Source organism: Phoenix dactylifera, chromosome 4 (assembly GCF_051530095.1).
Source record: "Phoenix dactylifera cultivar Ajwa chromosome 4, Ajwa_hap1_PhDact_Kaust_v1.1, whole genome shotgun sequence".
Lineage (NCBI taxonomy): Eukaryota > Viridiplantae > Streptophyta > Magnoliopsida > Arecales > Arecaceae > Phoenix > Phoenix dactylifera.
The window spans coordinates 3,512,119-3,536,666 of NC_143193.1; the positions used below are offsets into that span (position 1 = coordinate 3,512,119).

Sequence of the window (24,548 nt, forward strand, 5' to 3'; positions counted from 1 at the left end):
CCACATATGGCACGTTTATCTTTGCTCTCCCCCCATTTACACCAAAAAGGAAAAAAGATTAAAAATAAAAGTTTTTAGCTATCATTTTCGCCTAACTACCAAAATATGAAAAAAAAATCTAGACTTTGATCCATCTTAAGAGAGTTGGAGATAGAGGTACAACCAAGTTTTGTCGTCTCGGTACTAGACTCTGCACCTGTGCTACATTAGCACAGTATCAGTATGGTATGGTACGAAATTTTTTTAGCATACCAAATATCGATTCGCCACTCGTAGCAGATATGAGTACCGAATCGATATGGTATAGTATGTCCTGTATCAGCCTACGACATACCTTTGGTAGAACCCTTCTCCTCCAGTAAATAAACAAAAAAAAAAATGTTGGATTCTTCTTTATCCTTGCAATCGAGCGTCGCTATAAAATTTTTGTGCGAACACGTGCATGCGCGCATGCACACAAGCTCTAATTTGGTTAGTCAAAAGGACAGCGAAGTGGCGGCAAATCGTTACCATAATCTCTACTGTGGACAGTGGATCTCCAGGGGCTACTGTCGCGCCTTCCGATTACACTGATCCGCGGAGAATCCATACAAAGTTACTCCATCCCCTTAATCTGTCGCATCTAATCAAACGATCACCTATCCACACATCTCGATCCGTCCATTAAACGAACTTACTTCTTATTAGTATCCCGCGGTCCAGCTTAACAGAATCTCTAAACTCCCCTGTCCAAGTCTCCCACCGGAAGGGCTCGCTCTCTCGATGGCTTCCTTTGTTCTTTCCTCGTACCGCGTTTGGCCCAAACCCTCGCTTCCAAACCCTAATTCGACCGCCGGAAACCGGCGTCGGTGGGGAGCTCTTGCTCTAAGAGGTGAACCGTTGGGTTCTGTGGTGCCGGTTTCCCGGGCTTCCCCCGTCGTCCTCCGGGATCTCGATGCCGATGACTTCCGGCATCCCCTCGACAAGCAGGTTATAAACTCCTCCCTTTATCTCTCTGCAAAGTTCCGAAATTTGTAATATCTTTTGATAAAAATGGATTTTTTAATGGTGATTTGAATATCTTTTATATGGACTTTTCTTGAGGTGATTCTAATGATTGTTCTGTTGTTGATGATGTTGTTGTTCAGAATACGTCGCTTCTGAGGACAATTCCTGGGTTAAATGAACTTGTCAGGGTTTTATTAGGTAATTGGTGATGAAAATCTTTCATATATGAGGATTTTGATTAATCATGCGTGATGTTTGTTCGTATCCCATGGCTCAGCTGTGCGTATTTATACGATTTCTGATGTCCAGTAGAATGGGATTGTTCGAGAATTCATGTCATGTTATTGTAACTTTAGGGCCTGTTTGCTATTGCTTTTGTTTTTTGTTCTTGTTATCGATTACCAAGAAAAAGAATGAACTAGACTGGATAACATGTATGATGAAATTTTTTGTTATTTGGAATTGTTAGTAAAATCTTTAGAGCTTTTGGAAGTGAAACTTTAGTGCTTTCAAAAAAAAGTGTGAGATTAAAAAATAAGGAATAGCAAAAGTTTTGTGCAAATTCTATCTTCAACACCAATCTCCATGTGATGCTCTAGTATATGTAATCAACTACACTGAAATAGAATAAAAATTGAAAATCACCATAGTTTGATTTCTTGCCCTCCATTGTTTCGTAAGCTTGTGATGGTGAAACAACTTAGCCTAGTAAGAAATTGCATTTGTGAGGGATACAAGAACTCTTTGAGAAAAGAAATTTGATGTGGAACTCTCCATGAAAAAGCCTGTTCATGACAGTTGTAGTTGGATTTGGACATTACAGATGTTGAAATGGAAGGAGATTTTTTTGTTGGTTATCAAAGAAATAAAGCTAAGAGGCATATTTAGTTGGCTATTGAGGATGTGAGTAGCAGAGTTTATTTCATCAAAAGTCACAGATCCTCTGATGTGAGGAAATCTGGCAATCTGGCTGTGGGTTTGTTGGGTGAGATTTGCTCAATACCTGAAAGATGTTGTTTGATGGGAGAGCCTCATACTTCTCATTTAGAATATCTTAGCTGAAGAAGTTTAGATGCACTTCAACTTCAGATACAAATAAAAGATAGAAGAATTCTTTGAGAAAAGAAATTTGATGTGGAACTCTCCATGAAAGGCCTGTGCATGACAGTTGTAGTTGGACTGATTTTGGACAATAAAGCTAAGAGGGTTAGTCTTCTCACATTTGATTGACTATCGAGGATGTAAGTCACAGATTATATTTCCTCAGAAGGCACACATTCTCTCATGTGCAGTTCAAACACAAGTAAAATCCTTCATATTATTGCCCCTCCCCCCAACACACATGGCGGAAGGCTTCTTATTCTTGCCCCTCCCCCCAACACACACAGTAGAAGAAGAGGGGAAAATACAAGAGCACAAAGCAGCTGCTATTCAAAGGCTTCTGACTTGTCTATGCTGCTACATTTGTGTCTTTCCCTCCATGAGCTTTGTAGCATGATAAAGCAGTAAATCAGTACTTCCTTCATCTGTTTGTCTTGCCCAGGATCCGAATCCTTTTTTGGCAAGAAAACTCTGGGACTTGTCTGGGGAATGTCAGGAAATACTGCTATTCTTCCAGTCTAAGTCTAAAGATTTTAAGTTGCCAGTTGGCTCTAGGAGAATAAAATTTTGGACATCTCCCTAACCAAGTCCTTCAAAATGCACCAAAGTCAAATGGACTAAATCCTTTGCTATAATTATTAAGCTTTATTTTTATTAATGTCAGAGATTTTATAAGTAGAATACATGTAAAGGAATGCTTGAGGAAGCAGGGTAGGTAGAGCAGATTCTCTGCCCACTGCTAAGAGTAAGACGGTTTTGAATAATTGTATTATGCTCATGCTGAAATTGTATTATTTTGCATTATCATAAATGTGATAATAACTGCAAGACTTAATATCACCTTTTGTCAATTTATTTACCCAAATTTGCGGAGTTTTATTGGTCAGTGTTATGTTACGTGTTTTCCAACTGAATTCTATTTTGATATGCTGCTAAATTAAGTCAGTGGGGAATCTACCTTTTTTCTCTTCGGCATGAAAATATGATTAGTAGTTGAATATTTTGGTTATATAGTTTAATATTTTAAGCAAGGTATGCGGTACCGACCGAACCGACGTACCGGTATCGAACCAGTTCAGAAAAAAAAGAAAATGCGTGGACGCGCGCGCGTCCACGTTATGCTATAAAGTGGCATTAAATGCCACTCTGTGGCATTAAAAGTCCATGTGGGCTGCGCCACGTGGGCTCGCGGCTCTGCGCAGCGAGCTCGCGGCCCTGCGCAGCGAGCTCGCGCAAGGAACCACGCGTGGACGCGCGGTTCGCACCGCGTGAAACGTGCGCGGGCGCTATTTCTCCGGCCTTTCTCTCTCTCTTTTTTTTCCTTCTCCTCTTCTTCTTTCCGAGCCTCTCTTTTCTTCCCCTCTCTCCTCCTCTCTTTTCCCCCTTCGACAGGTAGTCTTCTCCTCTTTCTCTTCTTCTTCCTCTTCTTCCTTTTCTTCTTCCTCTTCTTTATTTCTCTTCTTTCCTCTTCTTTTTTGTTCTTCTTCCTCGCGAGTATCGGTGAGAATCGGTGCGATTTGCATTGGTACCAGGTTGTACCGGTACGGACCGTACCAGTAAAGGAATCAGAACCGAATTCCATGGCTGTACCGTACCGGTGGAGGCCGATACTGGTACGGTATAGGCTGAACCGGTCGGTTCCGATCGGTTCAGCAGACCTTGATTTTAAGATAAGATACAAACTATTGTTTTGAACATTATGCCTGCAGCAATTATCAAATTGGCTACGGCATGATTTCATGCAGTTTAAAAAAAAGCATGTCAACTATCTTCATGGTTTTTCACTAATTGCAGTAAAGTTCATCTCTTGGTGCTTCTTTCCATTTTTTTTATGACAGTTGCAAAGCCAAAACATCCAGTTACGGCTTTATGTTTTTTTTTCATTTTTGTAAATACTCCAAGATGTCAAGAATATAATTCGAGTGCTACAATTTTTTATAAATTTTACATTAAGTAAACCAGGGAAGATTGACCCCAAATGCTAGTCATCTTTTGTCCTCAATAATTGGTGGAGAATGAATATTTGTTCAAAGATAACTAGGAAAAGATTTTGAATAATAAGGTGGCATCAATCATTGGAGTATGTTAACCAGTAATCTATTTTTGTAAGATGTGTGTGAAGCAGTAATCTAGAAATGGTACAAGTGAATTGTGCAAAGCATACAGACGCCACATCTTATCCCCAAAATCCTGCCATTCTTTTGGCAATGTTGTTTAGTACAATAGTTTAACCTGCAAAATCTGCATGGAGATGATTTTTATCTTATTTTGCACTAATGTTAGGGATTATATAATGTTCCTAGATATGTTTATGTGCCATTTCTGTATTTTTGAAAGTAGTTGTATGCATGTATATGTAAATTTACCAATTTGATAGGTAATTGGGTATTACTAGAGATATGATTTGGTTATATACTAGATAATTCACAATGGCGACCATTGAAATGAAGTTTGGTTTAGTTTCACTTTTGGATTATAAAATCATGCCTTCATAGTTTTTCTATGATTTTTGAGATGCTCAGCTTAGGTGTATTCTGTGCATAATCTGGAAATGTTAAGTTTCAGAACTTGACTTAGGTATCTATGTGCATAATGTAAGATGAGAACTACTTTGATCTAGGCTTAGACATTTGATTCCCTGTCTCAGTTCAAAAAATTGAAGTGCAAGAAAGGAGTGGTTGAATTAGTTCATTTAGCATGATAGGTGTCCTAGTTAAACTTAAAACAGCAACTTTTCTCAAATATAATCTTTTTCCTTTTAAAAGAAACATGATGTCTTTTCTTTTCTTTAATCTATTTTTTTGTTGACATTTAGTAAAGAAATATCTTAATCTTATCATGATTGCAGGACCAGTTTCAGAGCAGGTTATGCTTCTTGAGAATATAGGAACATCAGTACTTGTTTCTGAAAATCAGGTTTTCTGACACTTACATAAAATGCTATATATTTAAGTATATGTTGATATCTTTATATATTCCTCTCAAGTTGCATCTTGATAATTGACAACATATAGAATGTTCCAAAATGCTTGTTTTCGTTGGCATCTATATGTATGTGTGCAGTTAATTATTATGCTCTTAAAGTGGAATTACATATTTTATGTCTATGCCATTTGTCATTGTGTGGTAATAATGAGATGCCTGTTGTATATAATCTAAGATTTGCTTTGCAAAGTAAGTTGAAAACTGCACTGTAGGCTTGCTCGTGCTGTTAAGTGTTTACTTGTGTGCATGAATGCAATAAATAGCAAGCATCTGTGTATGCATGCAGTTAGTTATCATGAACTTAAAGTGGATTACATTCTTACATCTGTCATTGTCATTATGTGGTTATAATGAGGTGCCTGTTGTATGCATCCTGAGCTTTGCTTTGCAAAGTAATTTGAAAACTGCACAATGGGCGCGCTCATGCTGTTAGGTAGGTGTTTACTTACATGTGCGAATGCAATCCTTGTGATTCTGAACTGAATAAGAATGTATTTTGCAGATTATATCTTTTCTCTGGTGAAGACTTCAAATTGTTCTGCCCTAGGTCACAATAGTTGCTTTTTTTGGGGGGGTGGATGGTTCTTTTCTATTAGAGTCAGAAAAATTACATGGTGATGATTGGGGCAATTTTACTTCAGTAAGTCTTGCTATGGAAAAGGATTTCTTTAGAAAGAGAATATGGAAATCAGAACGTATGTAATGTGGCATCATTGAAATACCCGTATGGCATTGTGTTGGCAATAGGATGTATCAAGACCTCCATATAAATATACCTATTGCAAATGAAAATTACTTTGAGATGCTTGGCCCAGATGTAGCCGCATCGACCATCTAAAGAGTTTCATTTAGTATGTGTATTGCTTTTCTAAAGGGTGTTAGCTGTGTGGAGAAATGAAAGCTGTGTTGTGATGGCTATATTATCAAGGGTACCTGACTATCAGTAGTATAAAGCGTATTATTATTTTATAGTTTGTTCCATCTGGGAAAATATTGAGATCTAGATTTTTGAATAAGTTTCCTGGGAGGTCCCCCTTCGAAGAGGTCAGAGACTTGTTGTCTTGACAAGTCTTGACCTCCTGATTCTAGAATCAGTGCCATGTCACTTACAAAGGCTTTGAGGCACCAAATATTATTGTTTTGACTCTTGCTATTTATCTAATATCCTTTACGGTTGAGTCAGATTCACTAGCACCTCTAGGACTTGCATACTTTTGAAGGATAATGGGGATGATGAACAATGGTAGTCTCTATACCTCATTTTACTTATATATTTCTTGTAGGGGTGCAAATGGATTAGGTATGGGTCAAAGATTTTCAAAATGTTTGACAGGGACAAGCCAATGACTTGACCAGAACAATATATAATTTGGTTTGTTGCTGGCCCATTTGCATCTTGATAATGATATATTTGAAGGCAAGGTACCATTATCTCTGCTTTTGGATGTTGTATACATGGTATTTTATAAAGAGGAGATGAATAAATGGTATAAACTAGTCATGCTTCTTCTATGCGTTGCCCCCCTCCTCACTTCAATTCTGTTGCTTTGCTTCACTCCTTGTCTTGGTGCTCTTTTACCTTTTTATGTAAACAACATAACTTTGTTGACATAACATTGTCTGCCTTTTAAAACCTTGGGGGACCTTGACTTTGTCTATCTTCCAAGAGTTCCTTTTATGCTCAGATAGAACCAGTCTTTGGGGGCTAAATATGCCAAGGTGCAAAAGTAATGTGCAATTTTGTTCAGTCGTCTAGATGTTTTTGGATCCAAAATGGGGACAAGATAGAATATAGCAAACATATTAGGAATTGATGTTTTAGGATGTGCTGTTTTATTTAGAAGTTCGGTAAGCAATATGAGATTGATTGATTAGAAATTCTGAATTTGATAAAATTTGACTGAAAGAGGAGAAACAAGAAATGAGAGGTGGAAGAGAATTAACAGAATGCTGGTGACAAGGTCTGCCATACCGTCCAGTACGAGGCGTACTGTATGGTACTAGAAAAAAACCGATATGAAACACCTCTCCAAGTTGGTACCGCCTCATACCGAGGCATACCGCCCCGTACCAAGGCATACCGCCCCGTACTGAGGCATACCGAGGCGCGTATCGGTCTGTACCGAGGTGTACCGAGTTGAAAATTGAGAAAATGGGTAAGAAGCTATTTCGACATAGAGGTGTATCGTACCATACCAAACTACTGAGGTACCGATACAGTACCCGCTACCAAGATTGTGGACCTTGGCTGGTGATGGGAGTGCAATGAGGACAAAGTTTTTGCTCTTGGATTGGAAGAGGAACACATAAGGAGTTAAAAGGGCACACTTTTGTGATACATATCCTTTACTGGGACGTGAGGGGTTTGGGGACCCTATGAAGAGGACTAGTGCTTAAGCAGATCTAAGGGGATTATGGAACTGGTTGGTTCTCTTCCAGAGACTAAAAGCTCAAGTATAAACAAGAGATCAATCATTGAACTTGGTGGGTATCATCTGAATGGTGTAGCTGTTAGTGTGACTAAGAGCATTTTATTAGGGATAAAATTTAACAGGAAGCTAGTATCATGTAAAACAGATTGTCAATCTATTTACAGTGGATATATATAGAGGCAACTTACAATGCTTATTTTCAGTGGATATATTATGCCTTAATTATTACAAGCAGAAAAAGAAAACTTGTTTTGGAGAAGCTAGTTAAGATAGATGTTGGTTACTAATTGTGGAAACCAGGGAAGAATTTATGCCATATGGTTCTCATCTGAAAGAAACTTATTTGGGGATAACATTAAACATCTTAGTGAGTGGATTGCAGGCCAGGATGCAAGTGATTATCCATATCTGGACAAGTGAATACACTTGGAGTAACAATATTGATGTCTAACTTTTCTGTTACGGCATAGGGCCCTAGATGGGGTTCTCCCTCTTACCTATACTAAGTTATCACTTCTTTTTTTTAAGCATGTAAAACTCTCGTCCATCTCATTTAGCTTTCCCCATTGTTCACTTAATTGTTACTATTGGTAGTTTGCTGCATGTAGATTTATAGGAGGCTTGTGGATCACACTGGATGTTAATGTAAAGCCGCTCTGAAAGCTTTGACAAACTAGTAGTGTGCCACAAATAGCTTTCCCTACCTTGTCACTGATTCTGCTATGTTGGGGTTCTTTGTAACCATCACTCAAGCTTCCTCACACAATTTAATATTCTTAATTTCTTCTGTTTATTTACAGCTTTCCAATCTTCATGAGTTAATGGTCGAGGCTGCAAAAGTACTGAATACAGAGGCTCCTGATCTGTATGTCCGCCAGAATCCCGTTCCAAATGCATACACTTTGGCGATCAGTGGCAGAAAACCATTCATAGTTGTCCATACAAGCCTTGTGGAGCTTCTTACCAGAAGAGAACTGCAGGTATCATCATTTTCTATTGCAGCATAGAACCTCTACATGTATTTTCATCATTTCTTTAGATAATTTGTTAACCCAGAACCCAGCTCCGCCAAGTCTCGAGTGTTACAACAATTACGATGAATCAGTGGCTGGATTGAATTCAATTGATTGCTGTGGAAGTACATAATTATCCACTTAAAGCTCAAGATATACAATTATAAAAAAAATGACTATTTGATCGTACAGAGCAGCTACATCTAAACTTAACTTTTGCAAAACAAAGTCCTGAAATCAAAACAATATTTATTTCATTCCACTGTAGTATAATACAAAAAAATTGTTCAGTTTAGAGGTAAATATTACGTCCCTCAGTACATTACAAAGTACAAACCCTCTCCTCCTAGCTGCAAGCCTTATCTTAAGATACACAAAAAATCCAACTCCTCTATGGTAGTAGCTTCACTATATACAGTACTTTAAGCTTGGTAGTAGCCTAAGGATGATTAATCTTTCACCCTGGAATATCATAATTAAATGATGAGCTATACAACTAAGCAAGTACTCAAACATAGCAAATAATATAGTATGAAGAAAAATAGAATGATTGGAACAATATGGATACATACTTATTAAAATTCAAATAATTAATAAACAATATTTTAGAATATATATCCAATAAGTACATTATTTAGAAACATCGAGATGTTTTTAAAACAATTGGTATCATCAGGATGCATGCCTTTTCTTGCAAAATTATCGAAAACACTCACTTAGGAAAACATTGAAATGCACTTAGAAATATTCAAAATACAACGGGGTACACTTAAAAGCACTTGAATACCCTAAAACTCTAAAACACCCATCATATCTTTTCAATACCAACTGGTTAGCAACCAGCTGTTACACCCACCAAGGTTTGCAGTCTTTGTAACAGATTGCATATAGGTAGGAGGTTGGTATGGTATAGTACCGGTGCCATACCGTACTAAACTGATACACCTTAATTTTTTTTTAAATATTTTAAGGTTTCTTTATTTAGTTTTGAGTGGAAAATAGGATTTGTTGAGTTTGTTTTTGATGTTTAAATGTGATATACTCAAATTTTTTTATATTATATGATTAAAAAATGGTAGCCTAAATCTGAGCCTCCCTCATGTCATCTCGGTCGAATACCTCATAATCTGCTAGATCCCTGGAGTGATAGGATGGTGGCGTCTCTATTGCCTTCCTATCCAACTCAAACTATTTTTCCTATGATCTCCTCTTGCCCTCCTTCAAGTCTTGTATAGCTTGTTTGGAAAATTGACGGACTTCCTGGGGGCTTTTTGCAGATCGTAATATAGGAATACCTACCAACCATATGTTGCTTCAATTTGGTGATCCCGCCGCCTCCACATGGAGGAATATCACTTGCATCTCCAATTGTGACGGCTCCTTACTATCTCGCTATCCAACTACCCGCTAGCCTATTCCTTACACTTCTTGCTTTTTAACTCCATTTTTGACTGTCTAATCCTGAAAATTTTCAATCCACTCATTATCAACTCCAGAGTGGTTGTGTCAATTATCGCTATGCATCTATGAATTATCCACGATTTTTTGTGGGTAAATTAATTTTGTAGTTTAAAATTATTCAATTTAAAAATTCCGAAAATTTCTAAAAAAGTGCTATTTGCCTCAAGAGTCACTTCTGAACTAATATTTATATAATTCAAAATTTCATTGCATTATTATTTTTCACATGAAATATAAAAAAAAAGTGTAAATTGCATAACTATTAAAAGTATATGATACATGCTCCAAAAACATGTCTGAAATATCTTTATGCACTACTGAAATTTTATGAGTTTTTTAGTTAATAATATTGTTTACCAAACTTTTGTTGATCATAAATTAATTTTTAATTGTATCTAATATAGGCTCTGATAGGAGGTTTTGTATATATTTTTCAGCTTGTACTAAGCGCTAATAGCCAAATTAATCTAAGATTACTTGAAATTAGACTTTTATTCAAGAAGCAATTAATATGCCAGAAATTAATCAAATTGCTGCCAAATAATGCGAGTAAATAACATGCTAGATCGTGAGCATAATACTAATTTTCAGAATCTAAGATCTTTATTTTTTTATTTTTATCCAAAAAATATTTTTAATAAAAACTAAAGCAAATATTAGATATCGAAAATTATATTATCATCTGGATCTAACTAAGATCTATGGCATATCATGAAATCATGCTAAAAGCCAAATTTTGATATAAGTTTCTCATATTTCAATTTTTGCTCATTTATGTGTTGTAACAAAAAATGAAAAAGAAAAATACCTTGTTCAAATTTCTCGCTCATCCTTCCACTCTCCCTCTCTTTCTCCACTCCTCTCTTTATCCTCTCTTACCTTGAAACAGAGGGAGAAAGGGCTTAAAGGTTGCTAAGCCCTTTCTCCCCCGACAATTGAGCCCCAAACCATGCTTGGTTCGAGGGTAAGAATTGGTTTGCACTACTTCGGGGATAAACCTATACCGAGACCATAAACTGGATAGTTTATGGTCAATATGGTACAATACTAATTGAATCAAGTGTTTCAATCTAATACTGTATACCTTAATAACTGCTGGTCGTGGGTTCACTAAAACCAACTATTATACCCATTGGTGAGGGGTTCATTGATCATTAGGCCCATTAGTTAAGGTTCACTGATACCCACAATTATAGTCGCTGGCAAGGGTTCATTGCATCGTGTCTCTACTGAGAACACAAAGGCAAGAACATATCCATTACTGGCCAGGGTCATTGTGTCATATCTTTATCGAGAATACGAAGTCCAACAACTTACTTCCTATTGGCCAAGGCTACTACATGTGTCTCTACTAAGAAGACAAAGGCCAATAGCTTACCCCTTATTGTTGAGGGTCACTTATCACAATATGACTGACCAGAATTCTCATTTCAATTCGCTAGAAATGGAACTTTTCACTTTTAGGCAATAAAATGATTAATGAATATTTCAAATGACTTAGAGTCAAAATCAATCTCTTTGATACATTGACATAAATTCAGATCATAATAAATTCAAACTTGATAAATGCAGATGCTAAATAGTTATTCACCATGCATATTTTTCAAAATTCACTTGCCAAAAAACATTAGAGAAAAGATCAGAAATCATGAGAATTTTAGTCATTTACAGATAACATGCATATATAGCATATCAAATATTCATATATCTCAACACATTGCTGAAATTAGAATCTATATGCTGCCTTGACTTTAGTTGGAAACAAGGATGCTAGACCATTCATAGATAGCAAAGTGTAGGAACCAAAATTCTAAATCCATATAAAATTTGTCAATTGTTTGATAAGACATAGATGGTCAACAATGTAAGAAGTAAGGACACTTACTGTACAAGGTATGTTCCAAAACTTCACAGCATAATTCCTTTTCTTGTAGCTTGTTTTCATTCCTGACTTTATTTCCTTGCTTTAGTGGCTACCTCCTTTAAGTGGATGAGATATCTAGAGCAGCAAAATATTAGAAAGAGGTCAGCACTCTTATTTATAGATGGCTTCTAAGCATGTGATGTCTAGCCATAATAAATTAGTAGCTTGGTGTCAATTCCATAGTCATCTAAGTGGCTGAATTTCTATCACGAGGTGGTTACTTTACCATGAGGTGGTAGCTTAAAGGGAATTAGCATGAGGTGGTGGTTCCTAATAAACAAGAGGATGCTTTAATATTAAGTATGGAGTGGCGGCATTAGCATGAGGTGGCAGAATTATGGGATGGCTGCAAAGCATGAGGTGGAGGTTTTAGCCTTAATTCTCTAGCACTAGCAATTTAGTCAAACCTTTCTTATTCCATCTTAGGGTCTTCTTTATCATTAAATGAGTCCTTACTAATATAACTTCTATACAAAGGATTCACTTCCATAATAGTCTTATTTACACATATCATTAGTTTGTATAATACATTTAGCTCATGTATACAAATGATCATGTAATAGGCGCTTATATGTTCTTAAAAGAAATTTCATCCTCTAAATTTGACATAGCTTATGTTTGAAATAGTTATGGATATCTCTCTCATTTCATCCTCACGCTCCCATATTGCTTCCTCTCTAGTGTGGTGTTGCCACATGTTTTACTAGTGATATAGTTTTGGAGCGCAATACTTGTTCTTTCCAATCCAAGATCTAAATAGGTTGTTCAGCATGTCATATATTCCCTGATTTGGATTGGTCTATAATGTGATGGATCAGGTTCATGCTTCCTTAAGATTTGTATTTTGGACTAGTTCAGGCCAAGCAATTTCCTATGTCTTTTCTTCCTAGCAAATAGGTGACCTGCATTTTATTCTATGCAATACCTCACATGGAGCCATATCAATGCTGGTCCTTTAGCTATTGTTATAAGCAAATCCGTTAATGACAAATGATATTTCTCAGTTCCTTTTCATATCTAACACACAAGCTCTAAGCATATCCTCTAAAATCTGGATTGCCCTTTCTGATTGTCCATCTGTTTGGAAATGAAAGGTTATGCTAAATTTCAACTTAGTGCCCACTTTTTGCAACCTACCTCAGAAATGAGAAGTGAGTCTCGGGTCTTTATGTGATACTATGGAAACATGAATCCTGTGCAACTTTACAAGTTCTCGCATATACAACTCATCTAGTTTTTCTAGAGTAAGTTGTCTTAATAGCTAAAAGTGGGCAGACTTGGTCAATCTATCTACAATCATCCAAACCACATATATGACCATTTCTAGTGTTAGGTAGACCTATAACAAAATTCATAGTAATATGTTCCCACTTCCGCTCTGCTATAGTCAAGGGTTGTAACAAACCCACTGGCCTTGATGCCCTACCTTTACTTGCTGACATTCTAAGCATTTAGATACAAACTGAGCTATCTCATTTTTCATGTTATTCCACTAATATACTTTTCTTGACTCATGGTACATCTTAGCACTACTTGAGTTCATAGTGTAAGGAGATCGATGAGCCTCTTCTAGTAACTTCCTTTTCAAGTCTGCGTCATTTGGCACACAAAGCTTACCCTTAATTTCAACACACCATCATGTTGAACCACAAATTCTGTTCTAGTCCCCTTCTTCACTTCCGCCAGACTTTCCATTAGAAGTGCATCCTTTTGTTTGGCTTTCTTAATTCTCTCGATCACTGTTGGCTGCACTTAAATGAGCAAGAATTGTATTAGGACCTTTCACTTGAAGTTCTACATTCAAATCCATTGACTCCTTCAGCAATTGCTATTGTCTTAAACTCAAATGAGCCATACAAGCAATAGATTTTCTACTTAATGCATCTGCTACCACATTAGCTTTACATATATGATAATGAATGGTGCAATCATAATCTTTTAAAAGAACCAGCCATCTTCTTTATCTCATATTCAATTCATTCTGAGAAAACAAATGCTTTAGACTCTTATGTTCGGTATAAATTTCATAGGTTTTTCTATAGAATTAGTGTTTCCAGATCTTTGATGCAAAGATCATAGCCGCTAACTCTAAGTCATGAATGGGGTATTTCTGGGGAAGCATCATTATACAAAATAAAACCCTAGTGCATGAAGATATGGTCAAAATAGGGTCTATGGTCAGTCTAGTTTTTAACTCCTAAAAGCTCTTTTCGTACTCTTTAGTCCATTCGAATCTAACATTTTTCTGCGTCAACCAAGTTAGAGGTGCTGCTATTTTTAAGGTTGTTGGCAATTGTTGGGGTTATTTGAAGATCTTTAAGTTCTTGAAGCGAATATAGGGATAATAAGAAATTGGGTTTAACAGCGGAAGGTCTCTAAATTCCATTTCTAATGGCTTTGATGGAAGATATGAACTTTTTGTTAGATGCAGTGAGCTAAAACTACTTGAAGAGCTCGCAAGTGGTTTCCTGTATCTCAAAGCTTGTTAAGATTAAACTTTGAAAGAAGCTACTGGTAATATTCCAAATTGCAGAGGACCAGGGAGACAATTGGAATCATATGCTAACATGATGGTGTCTTACCTAGGACCTCCTTAGGTAGGTCAGGTTCAACTGAGGTTGAGGTGCTCTCTCTTGTGAAGGATAGAGATTATTTTGTACGAGATCATGGAGTTAGAAGGATACTTTATAAAATGCGTTGGTAACAACTAGCCATGACTCGCTATATTGGCTCATCGATACAACTAGGTTTGTCTTTATGTTGAAAAAAGGGGGGGCGGGGGAGTAGAGTTTCTGTTTCATTCTCAAAAACCCAAGTAGAAAGAAGAAGTAGACTGAACTACATGAATAATGAAACCCTTTAATTTTTTCAGTGTGTTTGTACTGTCCTTAGAGCTTTTGGAAACAAAGATCTAATGCTTTCAACAAAGCCCAAGTAGAGACAGGAAATGGACCGAACTACATGAGTAATGAAAATCTTTAGTATTTTCAGAGTGTTTGTGACATCCTTTTGGAGCTTTTGGAAATAAAGATCTGCTGCTTTCCAAAAAGAGTGAAATTTAAAGCAAGAGATAGCAGAATTTTTGTGCGGTTGCTATTTGTAACATCGGTCTCCATGTGAATATTTCACTAATTTGTAGCAAAATGAAAACACAATAATGACAATGACACCAAACAAGACCTTAAAATATTATTTTCTGTCATTTAAGAGAGGCTGGTTTCCTGGGCTTTGTATAAGTATATTTGATTTTTTCCCCTCCTTTTGCATGTGATTTCTGAGAATCATCCTTCTAATGTGTCATCTTCTTGTTGTTCTACTGGGCTTGTTTCCATCCTTTAACATTTATGCTGATTACTTTTGAGCTTGGAGGTTTGGCTGCTTAACCCCTTGTAAATAATTTAGTAGTGGAATGATGCTGAGTTGGAAGAAACCACTCCCCCCCCCCCCCCCCCCCCCCCAAAACCAAACAAAAAGAAAAAAAAAGAAAATAAAAGAGAAAACTAAACAAAAAACGACGGCCACCACCGCCGCTGCAAATGTAGTGGAAAGAGAGTAACAGGGATATTTTTTAGTCGCCCATCATTTCCAAGGTCAGAATGGTTCTTCTAGATTTTACCTTCTTTCTTCCCCGTCTCTCTCTCTTTTTTCATTTTTCCATCTTTTTTCATCTCTATATATCTTTTACAAGTTTTGCTATCATCAAATATGAAACCGAACATGCATGTCTCATTTGTATACTGGTTGTGATGCTTAAAAAATTATGTTCAAATGTCACTTTAATGTCTCTAGCACTGGAACATGTGTAGTAATTAGATTTGGAAGTGGATTCTAAATTCTGAAGTCTATATTTTTGACTTGGGATCAAGTAATTCATATCTGTTTAGGTGTACCTTTTAATTAGGCTGTTTTGGCTCACGAGTTGGGTCACTTGAAATGCGACCATGGCGTGTGGCTTACATTTGCAAATATACTAACACTGGGAGCTTACACTGTACCTGGTAGGTCATATTTATTATTGCAAAAGCTAGGGGAATTGTGATTGTTTTGAATGCTAACCAACTTGTTGGCCAAGGTATTGATGATTCTGAGGTCTGCAGGGCTTGGTGGGTTGATTGCTCAAAGTTTGGAGGAGCAGCTGCATAGATGGCTTCGAGCTGCTGAACTAACATGTGACAGAGCGGCTCTTCTTGTTGCTCAAGATCCGAAGGTACTTGATTGAATCCCAAAGCTCTTCAAGGAAACCTCTCGTTCTAATAAGTGACGTGTCTGTTATTAAATTTTAGACATTTGTCATTAAGTTTCAATGAATTGCTAATAGTTTCATTTTGGATATGACGTAATCACATAATCAGATGTTGTCTTTTGATCAATCTAACTCCAAATTCAATATGTTGCCTGAAAGTTCCGAACCACCTTGTAGTAGAACTCCTCTAACATAAAAGGTGAAGCCTACCATGATGTTTTAGTTTGGATCAAATCTCAATTCCGCTGTAACTTTACCCATCATATTTATTGATGGGACAGAAGTGCTGGGTTGAATTGAGTACTCTTTATGAACGTATATGAACTAAGCTTCCCATTTTTTTCGGACATGTTGTTTATATTCAAATTATTTATTTTGTAAGAACAGGAAAATATTGATGTATTGGTGAATCATAAGATCATCCTACCTTGAAACTGGCCAGGGTTAATTCCATGTAATGTAAGAGATCCCAAATGTTTGCATGGATGTATGTCGTGATTGTATTCTGCCATTCTTTGATAGATTACTAAATTGTCCCGTTGGTGACTTTGCTCAAGACTGCTAGCAAATTTTTCGCATCACTTTTCTAGGCCTTCAGATTATCGACCGACAAGAGTATGAATAATATAATGTTGGTGTTGTACAATTGTTTGCTTGATTTGTTATTACTGAAGTAATGACTCGAACGCAAAAGCTGGGGTGGATGATCGTATATCGTACTGGATATTGTTTTTTCTTTTCTTTTTTATATAAATGTACTGGATATTATTTTGAGACCATATTGCAAGTTACAATTAAACTCAATTTCTGGCTTTATTCAGCTTTCCCTGCTGAAGTTTAACTAGCATCTAATTGTCTTCCTTCCATGTCCCATCAAGAGGTAGTCATCTCTGTTCTGATGAAACTGGCTGGAGGGTGTCCATCTCTTTCTGACCATCTGAACGTCGATGCATTCTTGGAGCAAGCTCGGTCATATGACAAGGCTTCTTCCAGCCCAGTTGGATGGTATATCAGGTTGGTGTCGATGCTTCTTGGTTTTTATTATCAGGCCTTTGAGAAGAACTCATGTCATGAATTTTCTGATATATTTTCAGGAATGCTCAAATGAGGCAGTTATCCCACCCTTTGCCTGTTCTGCGTGCCCGTGAGATTGACGAATGGTCGAGGGGTCAGGAGTACAAATCTCTTCTAAAACGAGCGATCGAAGCAGAAGTTGCTCGCAAGGTATAGTGGTCTCCTTTGCCATGCGAGGATGGAGATCAATAGTAGCATACTCGAATACATGGTGAGTTGAGCTTTCCTGCATGCAAGTCTTCACCTGCCTCTACTTTCCTCACCATACTCTTTGATGTCCGGTTACTCTCTTGCAGGCCCAGGAAAATTACAGTACACACACCACTAGAAATGCTTGATATAAGAGATGACTTTTGAATTTAGAAGTATTATTCTATTTAGGTAAACAATACGAATGTTAAGCAATTGTTATGTAAATTCTTATTATATTATTCTTAAATTGAACCCAAACTCCTGCCCTGTAAAGCTTCACAAGTTTGGTCATTCCATGTTATATCCACTACTAATCTAATAAATAAGCTTTGCTTAAAGAAACAAAAGAGGCGCGTCCCAGATTTTATACATTCATCCTTATTTTTAGTATTTCTTAAAAAGGAAAGTTTTTTTATATGTTCATCCTGTCTTTGCAGCATTTCTTAACCACCAATTAGTTACGAATAGCCTGGATTAAGAATCTGCAAAAATGTCTTATATGATAGCTTATTTGATTATTCACAAAAAAACATTGGAATGAGGTGAGAAGATGAAAGAGGGAGTTGTTTGCATTGGACCTAACAGAGCCTAACAGAAGCCCGCTTCTCATCTGCTCCTCTTGGTCCCAAGTCCATTGCCGTGCTCTCTTTTAGCCTCCGATGCTACCTCCCCGCTATTTGGAGAAATTATATTCTACACTGCATGCACCACATGGCCATATACATCAGAAATCATGATTGTTTATTCTTGTAGGCTCTATTTATTGAGCATGCATCTTGGCGCACTGCTAAAGGAGCAAGTGGTTGTGATTGATGGCATGCAGTGTAGGAAATAATTTCTCCACTATTTGATCTCCTTACTCCTGACCACTCCAATCCCAACAACTTCTCATGCCTAGATGGTCGACAGTCATTAATTCCGCTCATCGTTATGAACCAGCTTTGTTGCACCCTTGAACTCGAGCTTGACCTCAGACTCGAGCTTTTCTGCATATTATTATCTATTTGATTGTCTGGTCATAGCCCACTGCACCACCCTATATGACTCAACTGGCCATTGACCGACCCAATTGAATTGGAAACCATCCACATAACCTACTTATATTCCACACACATAACATGTTTCCCCTTATTCATCCATATTGGAGACCGAGACCAATTCTTCTTGTTCAAACCAAGATGTGAAGCCAGTGATGGGGGGCTTTATCTCAGTTTCGTACGTGCCCTTCCCGTCTAATACACACCACCCATCCCATGATCCCTTCTATTCCCATCTATCATATGGCCGGAGCTTCCGCATGAACTCAAACCAAATAAATATAATCGCTGCCGATTCATTCCATGCAGTGGATGCTGAAATTTTAAGATAATGGATGCAAAATCGTGTTATAAATACAAATAATCATGAATAAACAAAGAATCCGAAATAAATAAATAGGAACAAATTGAGTAGAAAAATTTAGCTATAAAGACATGCGTTGTCCTTAAAGGCACATTTTGAGTTCTTCGGAATCAATAACTCGGTAAGGATTCCAACATGTCTACCCTCTAGGATTCAACTATAGGATCACCTTTTTGAGGATGCACTCCCAACTATAAAGATTTGATTGAATTGCGTCGGGTTGTTTCTTGAATCACGAATGAAGTTGTAGTGATATTTTACAGAAAATAGAAGATATGAAAAAATAGAGGGCTTTTTTTTTCATAGAATAAAAGAAAGAAATAGAAAGAACTTTTTCAGAAAAGAAATAGAAATATATGTGCCTAAAATGAGAAAAGAAGAAACATAATTATATAGAAGAGGTTTTACCATCCAATCGAACAGCAGCAACCATTCAGTAAATATGCAACGGTAACAATCCCAACGGATACAGGCATATAACACGGCTAGTTCCAGATGGATAAGAATATGGGAAGTTTGGGATGTTTTGAAACACCCAAACAAAGCAATCAACAATGGACCAACGTATCATACTTTTTGCCGTTTAAAACAATAGAGATTCGGAAAAAAAAAAGAAGAAAAAGTTCTCAGTTGAAAAGTAGAACTCATTTGGTTTGCGAAAATAATTTTTTTTATTAGTATGTTCTTCTTGAAAAGTTGATGCATGAGTATATGATGTATAAAAAATTAGTTTTTGGATGTTTGATTGACCATAAGAAAGTGGTACATTTTAGAATAGCTTATGTTTGGTTGAGCATCTACTTTTCCGGAAAAAAATGTAAAAATACTTATTTTGCCCTTAATAAAGAACAAACCTTATCTATTCTATCTCAAAGCTTAAGGGTAATTTCGACAAAAAATCATCTTAATTCTCGGCCGGTAGAAATCCGACTTGTCCATATCCGACATAGATTTTTCTTTTCTATAAAATATAAAAAATATTATTTTTATAGGAAACATACTTTCTGATCTTTCTTTTGAAAACTCCAACCAAATATAAGACATCTATCTATTATTTTGTTGCCTTACTTTTTTTCTCTCTCTTTTTTTTCCGCAAATCAAATGAGTTCTTGGAGATTAAAAAAAAAAAAGTAAGGACTTTTCTTTTTGTTAAGTGCATTTTGATATTTGTTATGACTTTTCACCTAATTAAATTCCATGCAATTTTAAATCTCTTCATCTCAAAATTCTTTTTCTTCAAAACTATCAAACTTTACGGTACTTTTGGTGGTTTTGTAATGTTTTGATGGAGTATGAGATGTTTTAGTTTTGTTCAATTGGATTCTTTTCCTCATCCCTTTCATGCTCCAGAGCATATACAATTGCTGAAGAAGTTAAATCTTCCAGCATGTTTAAATTAATAATTTTATGCACAAGCAAAATACCTATTTTTTTAAAAAAATGTTGTAAAATAAAAGGTAAAGAGATTGGAGACAAGAAAATAAATAAGACACAGAAATTATAGAAAATTAGTTCTTCATGAACTAATAGTATTTTTCATTTCTTTCTAATGCCTTTCTTTCTCTTTTTACTTGTGTACATTTCATCCTCCTCGAGGTACCCTTTTATAGGGTTATAATGAGGAGATATAATAGTCATAATCACAAGACAATTAAAGGACAAGAGAAGGTGAAAAGGTGGATGAATGTAGACATCCCCAAGGGATAAGAGGCACATCTAGGAGTTATAAAAGATGGAAAACCCAAGAGGTGGGGAAATTCAAGAGGTGAAGGTTAAGTGGTCATCCACCCAAATACGGTGGATTCATAACAAAAAATAAATTTTTAGATTTTTTAATAGCTTTTAAAAATAATCTGATCCGATTCATTTAATCTGATTCGACCCGTTTAATCTGGCAGGTCGGATCGTCGGTGGCCGGGACCCTTTATTTCGGGTACAAATGACCCGGACCCCTTTTTTATGGGTACAAATGACCCGGACCCGTTTAATGCTAGAAGAAGCCCTTCTAAACCCACTACCGTTTTCCCTCGCCAGCCGGCCTCTTGCTCAAAACCCTAACCCTAGTTGTGCAGCTCCGCTTCCCGAAGCCCTCCCGCTTCCCCTTCCGGCCATGGCATCCCACGAGATGGAGATCGAGGCTCCTTCGCGCCCTCGGTTCGAGGCGTTGAAGCCCCACGAGATGTCGGACGGGAAGGTTCAGTTCCGGAAGGTGTCGGTCCCGCCCCACCGCTATGCGCCGCTGAAGAGGAATTGGATGGAGATCTACACCCCCGTCTACGAGCAGATGAAGATCGATATACGGATGAATCTTAAGGTCTCATTACTTTTTCCCTGACTCTTTTTCAGCGTTTACTTATCGAAAGTTATTGGATTGGGGTTGTTTCTTAGGAGTATTGCTAGTTATATGTATCAGTTGTATGATGACATTAGGGATGGGATTTAATGTAGAGTTGTCGAGGTGAGATTTCTTATTCTTTGTGTTTGGAATTGTTTTAATTCTCTGTGTCTGAATTGGGATGCAAGCTTTGATTTTGGCTACCAAGCTTAATTAGGATTTTGCCTTATGAAATTTAAAAGGCAAAAAAAGGAAAAGACTTCTTAATGAGAAAATTTTAAAAATCTGAGGTAATTATTTTGTACACTGTGATTATGACAAAAGTCTCTGGCTGCGATTAGTACGCACTCATGGAGATATTGCTTTCATGGTACCTGGATGCCATCCTGTTTCCATTTTATTTATTTGTTTACGATTCCCTTTATTTTGGTTCAAGGATTTGGTTATTTTTGTGGCTTTGTTTAAAGATTGCTTCGAGCTTGTTCCCATCTGCCGCATTCAAAAATGTTGAAAACATTAAATTCTTTGATAGGGCTGTATCTGATGTAACCAAATTCTCAGAAGATGGAAATCTGCACTCTATTGTTTCCGGGGAGGGGCCTACTTATGTGGCTTCGTTCAACCCATTCCCCTTCATATATAAAGTTTCAAAATTGACATTCATCACTTATGACTGTTCCCCTATAGAATATTATATGATGTATGTAGAAAGCAAGTTTTTACCATGATTTTTGGTTGCTTTCTTATTATCTTAAAGGAGTGGCTTCCTAGATAGCAGACTGGATTTATGTACTCATGGTGCGAGATGACAACGCATATTACTTGCCAATTTTATAGTACAATGCATTTAACAAGATTTACAAATATGCCTCTTGTTTTCCACTCCTTGGTTTGTAAATGCAGGATTCTTAGTGCTTTCTCAATTTAACTATTTTTTTCACCAACTATCAAAATGCATTTTTTACTTGTGCTAGCTGAGAAACATAGTGCAAATTATTTGGAAAAAGGAGAGGGATTTTATGGAGAAATTATATTGCTCTGTTAATAATGCAAAAAAATTGAAAATCTATCAAGAGAGTGTTGATTGCAATATAATCCGTATAATTGATACTAAGGTATCTTGGCAGGGATATACATCTTAGAGCTTTTCTTGGCGACGACTATTTTGAATCTTGCTATTGCGGGGAGAAAAGTGTGGCTATGTCTTTAGACTTCCTTTCTTGTTTAATCTAAAGAATGGTGGTACTAAGGGCAGTTTATAGCTGATTGATTCCATGACAAGTTGGAATTGCCATTGTTTTTCTTCTTAAGTTGGGTTATTGGATGAGTTGTTTATACCACACTGGTTACCTTGAAGGCTATGATTTCTGGCATTTGGAGGGAAAACCTAGGCTTATTTGTAAGTTAGTGAAGGTTATGGATTAGGCCATTCAAAACTAGCGATAGAATGTTGCATTGGTAGCTGGACGTGAGACTTAAATCCACCTAAGGGTTGCTAGAAGAAAAAAATCAGTATGTAGTCATGCAGGAACAGCAAACAATAACACGGTCAAGGCAATATTTAAAATCCAGTACATGCAGCTGCATATGTGGATGCGGCCTCTAACCACACTGCATTGCCTATTTGTGTCTATTATATGTGGTTATGCTACATATGGGCCAAAATATAGTCTACTTAGCATTGTTGTGGCCACATGTGCGGTTTGCTTATCATTATATTGCTGTATATATGGCCCCACTTAGCATTATATTTCTTTTTCCCCCCTTTGGGGACCAATTTTAACTGGTTTATAATTGTGTCTAGACTATAGACATGTATCAAACAAGTTAACATTAGCTCAAAGTTATATTTGGATCAAGGCATATGGTCGATCTTTATTTCATTCTTGCAGCTTGAAAATTTGAGGGGTGTGCCTTTAATCTAGGCTACTGGTAAACAAGATAACAGTACCTGGTGCTTTCTAGTGTATTTGTTTTGTTTACAGGCTTTGCAGATCAAGTACATGATAAGCTAGGACATGTGCTTTCCTGTTGCTTTTCTTCAAGTTGTCAAATTTGAATACTTACATGGCGACACATGAACTTGCCTAAGAACGGTTTTGACAATTGGATCTTTTTTCTGGATTAGTTGATGCATTATTTGCTAAGAAGCAACATGATAAACCATGCTGGAGGAACAGAATTGCTAAAAGATTCGTATAGAGAAAATTCGGAATGCACTGATGCTGGAACAACAACAGTCTATCTAAATGTTAATCCAGTAACAATTTATGTCTGCTTCTAGACTGATTTTGGCTTGGAGTTAAAAATCAATTACATGCTAAGCATTTGGATCTTTTTCTGAATCCTAATTCAAGTAGGCAATAATTGCCCCATTTTGAGTATGTTATGGTTCAAATGAGCAAAAGTGTAAAATCATGGATATGCTGCTTTTCTCAAGTCATTCCGAGTAACTAAAGTCCCTAGGTCATGGTATGGAGATTGTGGAGCTGCTTGCTTGGAAATGAAGCAATTCTATAATTTTTGCTCCGAGGCAGATCAACATTTATACATAGACATATACGGATGCATGCATAAACACATTCATTACTGAGAAAATATGACTTGGTTTTCCACTTGTGTATCATTACTCTTGCAATGTTGCTGTAAGAAATTCTTTCTTTATGGTAGCAAGCAGTTTTTTGGGGATAGGATAACTGAAAAATTAACCTTTCGTTTCAACTATCATCCATTCCATTTCACTATTTCTTCCCCTGCCTATTCATTTTTATGATTCTGCTCTCACAAAGTATTTTTGCGGTTCCCTCAGGCTCGGAGAGTGGAACTTAAGACGCGATCAGACACACCAGATGTGAGCAACCTCCAGAAATGTGCTGACTTCATCCATGCATTTATGCTTGGATTTGATGTCGCAGATGCCATCGCTCTGTTGCGTCTGGATGATCTCTATGTTGACTCTTTTGAGATCAAGGATGTGAAGACGCTTCGTGGGGAGCACCTTTCACGAGCGATTGGTCGGCTTTCTGGGAAAGGAGGCAAGACAAGGTTTGCCATTGAAAATTCTACGAGGACTCGGATCGTCATTGCAGATGCTAAGATCCACATTTTGGGATCTTTCTTGAACATTAAGGTTGCGAGAGATTCACTTTCTAGTCTAATTTTAGGTTCACCTGCGGGTAAAGTCTATTCCAAACTTAGAGCTGTCACTGCTAGATTGGCAGAAAAATATTAACATTCAGTTTATGTCATAGAGTTTGCTATCTTTGTCCTGATGTAATAGTGGTTTGTCTTCGACTTTGAGTTCTGGATTTCTTCATATCAAATTGGTTTTAATGATTGCTGTAATCCAAAGTTATACAACACGTGCCGGAATGCTGTGGATTGTGAATTGAGATTTCCT

General features: G+C 36.9%; 2 protein-coding genes across 3 annotated transcripts; both read left to right on the forward strand.

Annotated features, from left to right (window-relative positions):
• The first annotated feature begins 690 nt into the window (after positions 1 to 690).
• On the forward strand, positions 691 to 17,759 carry LOC103719096 (Peptidase family M48 family protein). Of its 2 annotated transcripts, XR_015976997.2 has the most exons (9): positions 696 to 969; positions 1,128 to 1,185; positions 4,937 to 5,004; positions 8,306 to 8,485; positions 15,805 to 15,901; positions 16,001 to 16,110; positions 17,027 to 17,160; positions 17,241 to 17,431; positions 17,517 to 17,759. XR_015976997.2 is itself a non-coding variant. In XM_088719617.2 (8 exons), the coding sequence occupies exons 1-8, from the start codon at positions 763 to 765 to the stop codon at positions 17,374 to 17,376; spliced, it is 990 nt and encodes a 329-aa protein (XP_088575743.2). In that variant the 5' UTR covers positions 691 to 762; the 3' UTR covers positions 17,377 to 17,759. The 2 variants fall into 2 exon arrangements, 1 of the variants encoding a protein (XP_088575743.2); XM_088719617.2 differs by having other exon boundaries at positions 691 to 969; positions 17,241 to 17,759.
• A 2,957-nt stretch (positions 17,760 to 20,716) lies between these two features.
• LOC103719097 (uncharacterized) lies at positions 20,717 to 24,508 on the forward strand. The gene is made up of 2 exons (XM_008808173.6): positions 20,717 to 21,127; positions 23,958 to 24,508. Exons 1-2 carry the CDS (start codon positions 20,753 to 20,755, stop codon positions 24,378 to 24,380), a joined length of 798 nt encoding a protein of 265 aa, XP_008806395.5. The 5' UTR covers positions 20,717 to 20,752; the 3' UTR covers positions 24,381 to 24,508.
• Positions 24,509 to 24,548: the final 40 nt, after the last annotated feature.

What these genes read in the sequence shown, in the direction of transcription:
- LOC103719096 (XM_088719617.2), top strand. Translation starts at nt 763, where the DNA reads ATGGCTTCCTTTGTTCTTTCCTCGTACCGCGTTTGGCCCAAACCCTCG. An exon ending in GGCATCCCCTCGACAAGCAG is followed by an intron (nt 970 to 1,127) that starts GTTATAAACTCC and finishes GTTGTTGTTCAG; the next exon opens with AATACGTCGCTTCTGAGGAC. An exon ending in GGGAGCTTACACTGTACCTG is followed by an intron (nt 15,902 to 16,000) that starts GTAGGTCATATT and finishes TGAGGTCTGCAG; the next exon opens with GGCTTGGTGGGTTGATTGCT.
- LOC103719097 (XM_008808173.6), top strand. Translation starts at nt 20,753, where the DNA reads ATGACCCGGACCCCTTTTTTATGGGTACAAATGACCCGGACCCGTTTA. An exon ending in ATATACGGATGAATCTTAAG is followed by an intron (nt 21,128 to 23,957) that starts GTCTCATTACTT and finishes CGGTTCCCTCAG; the next exon opens with GCTCGGAGAGTGGAACTTAA.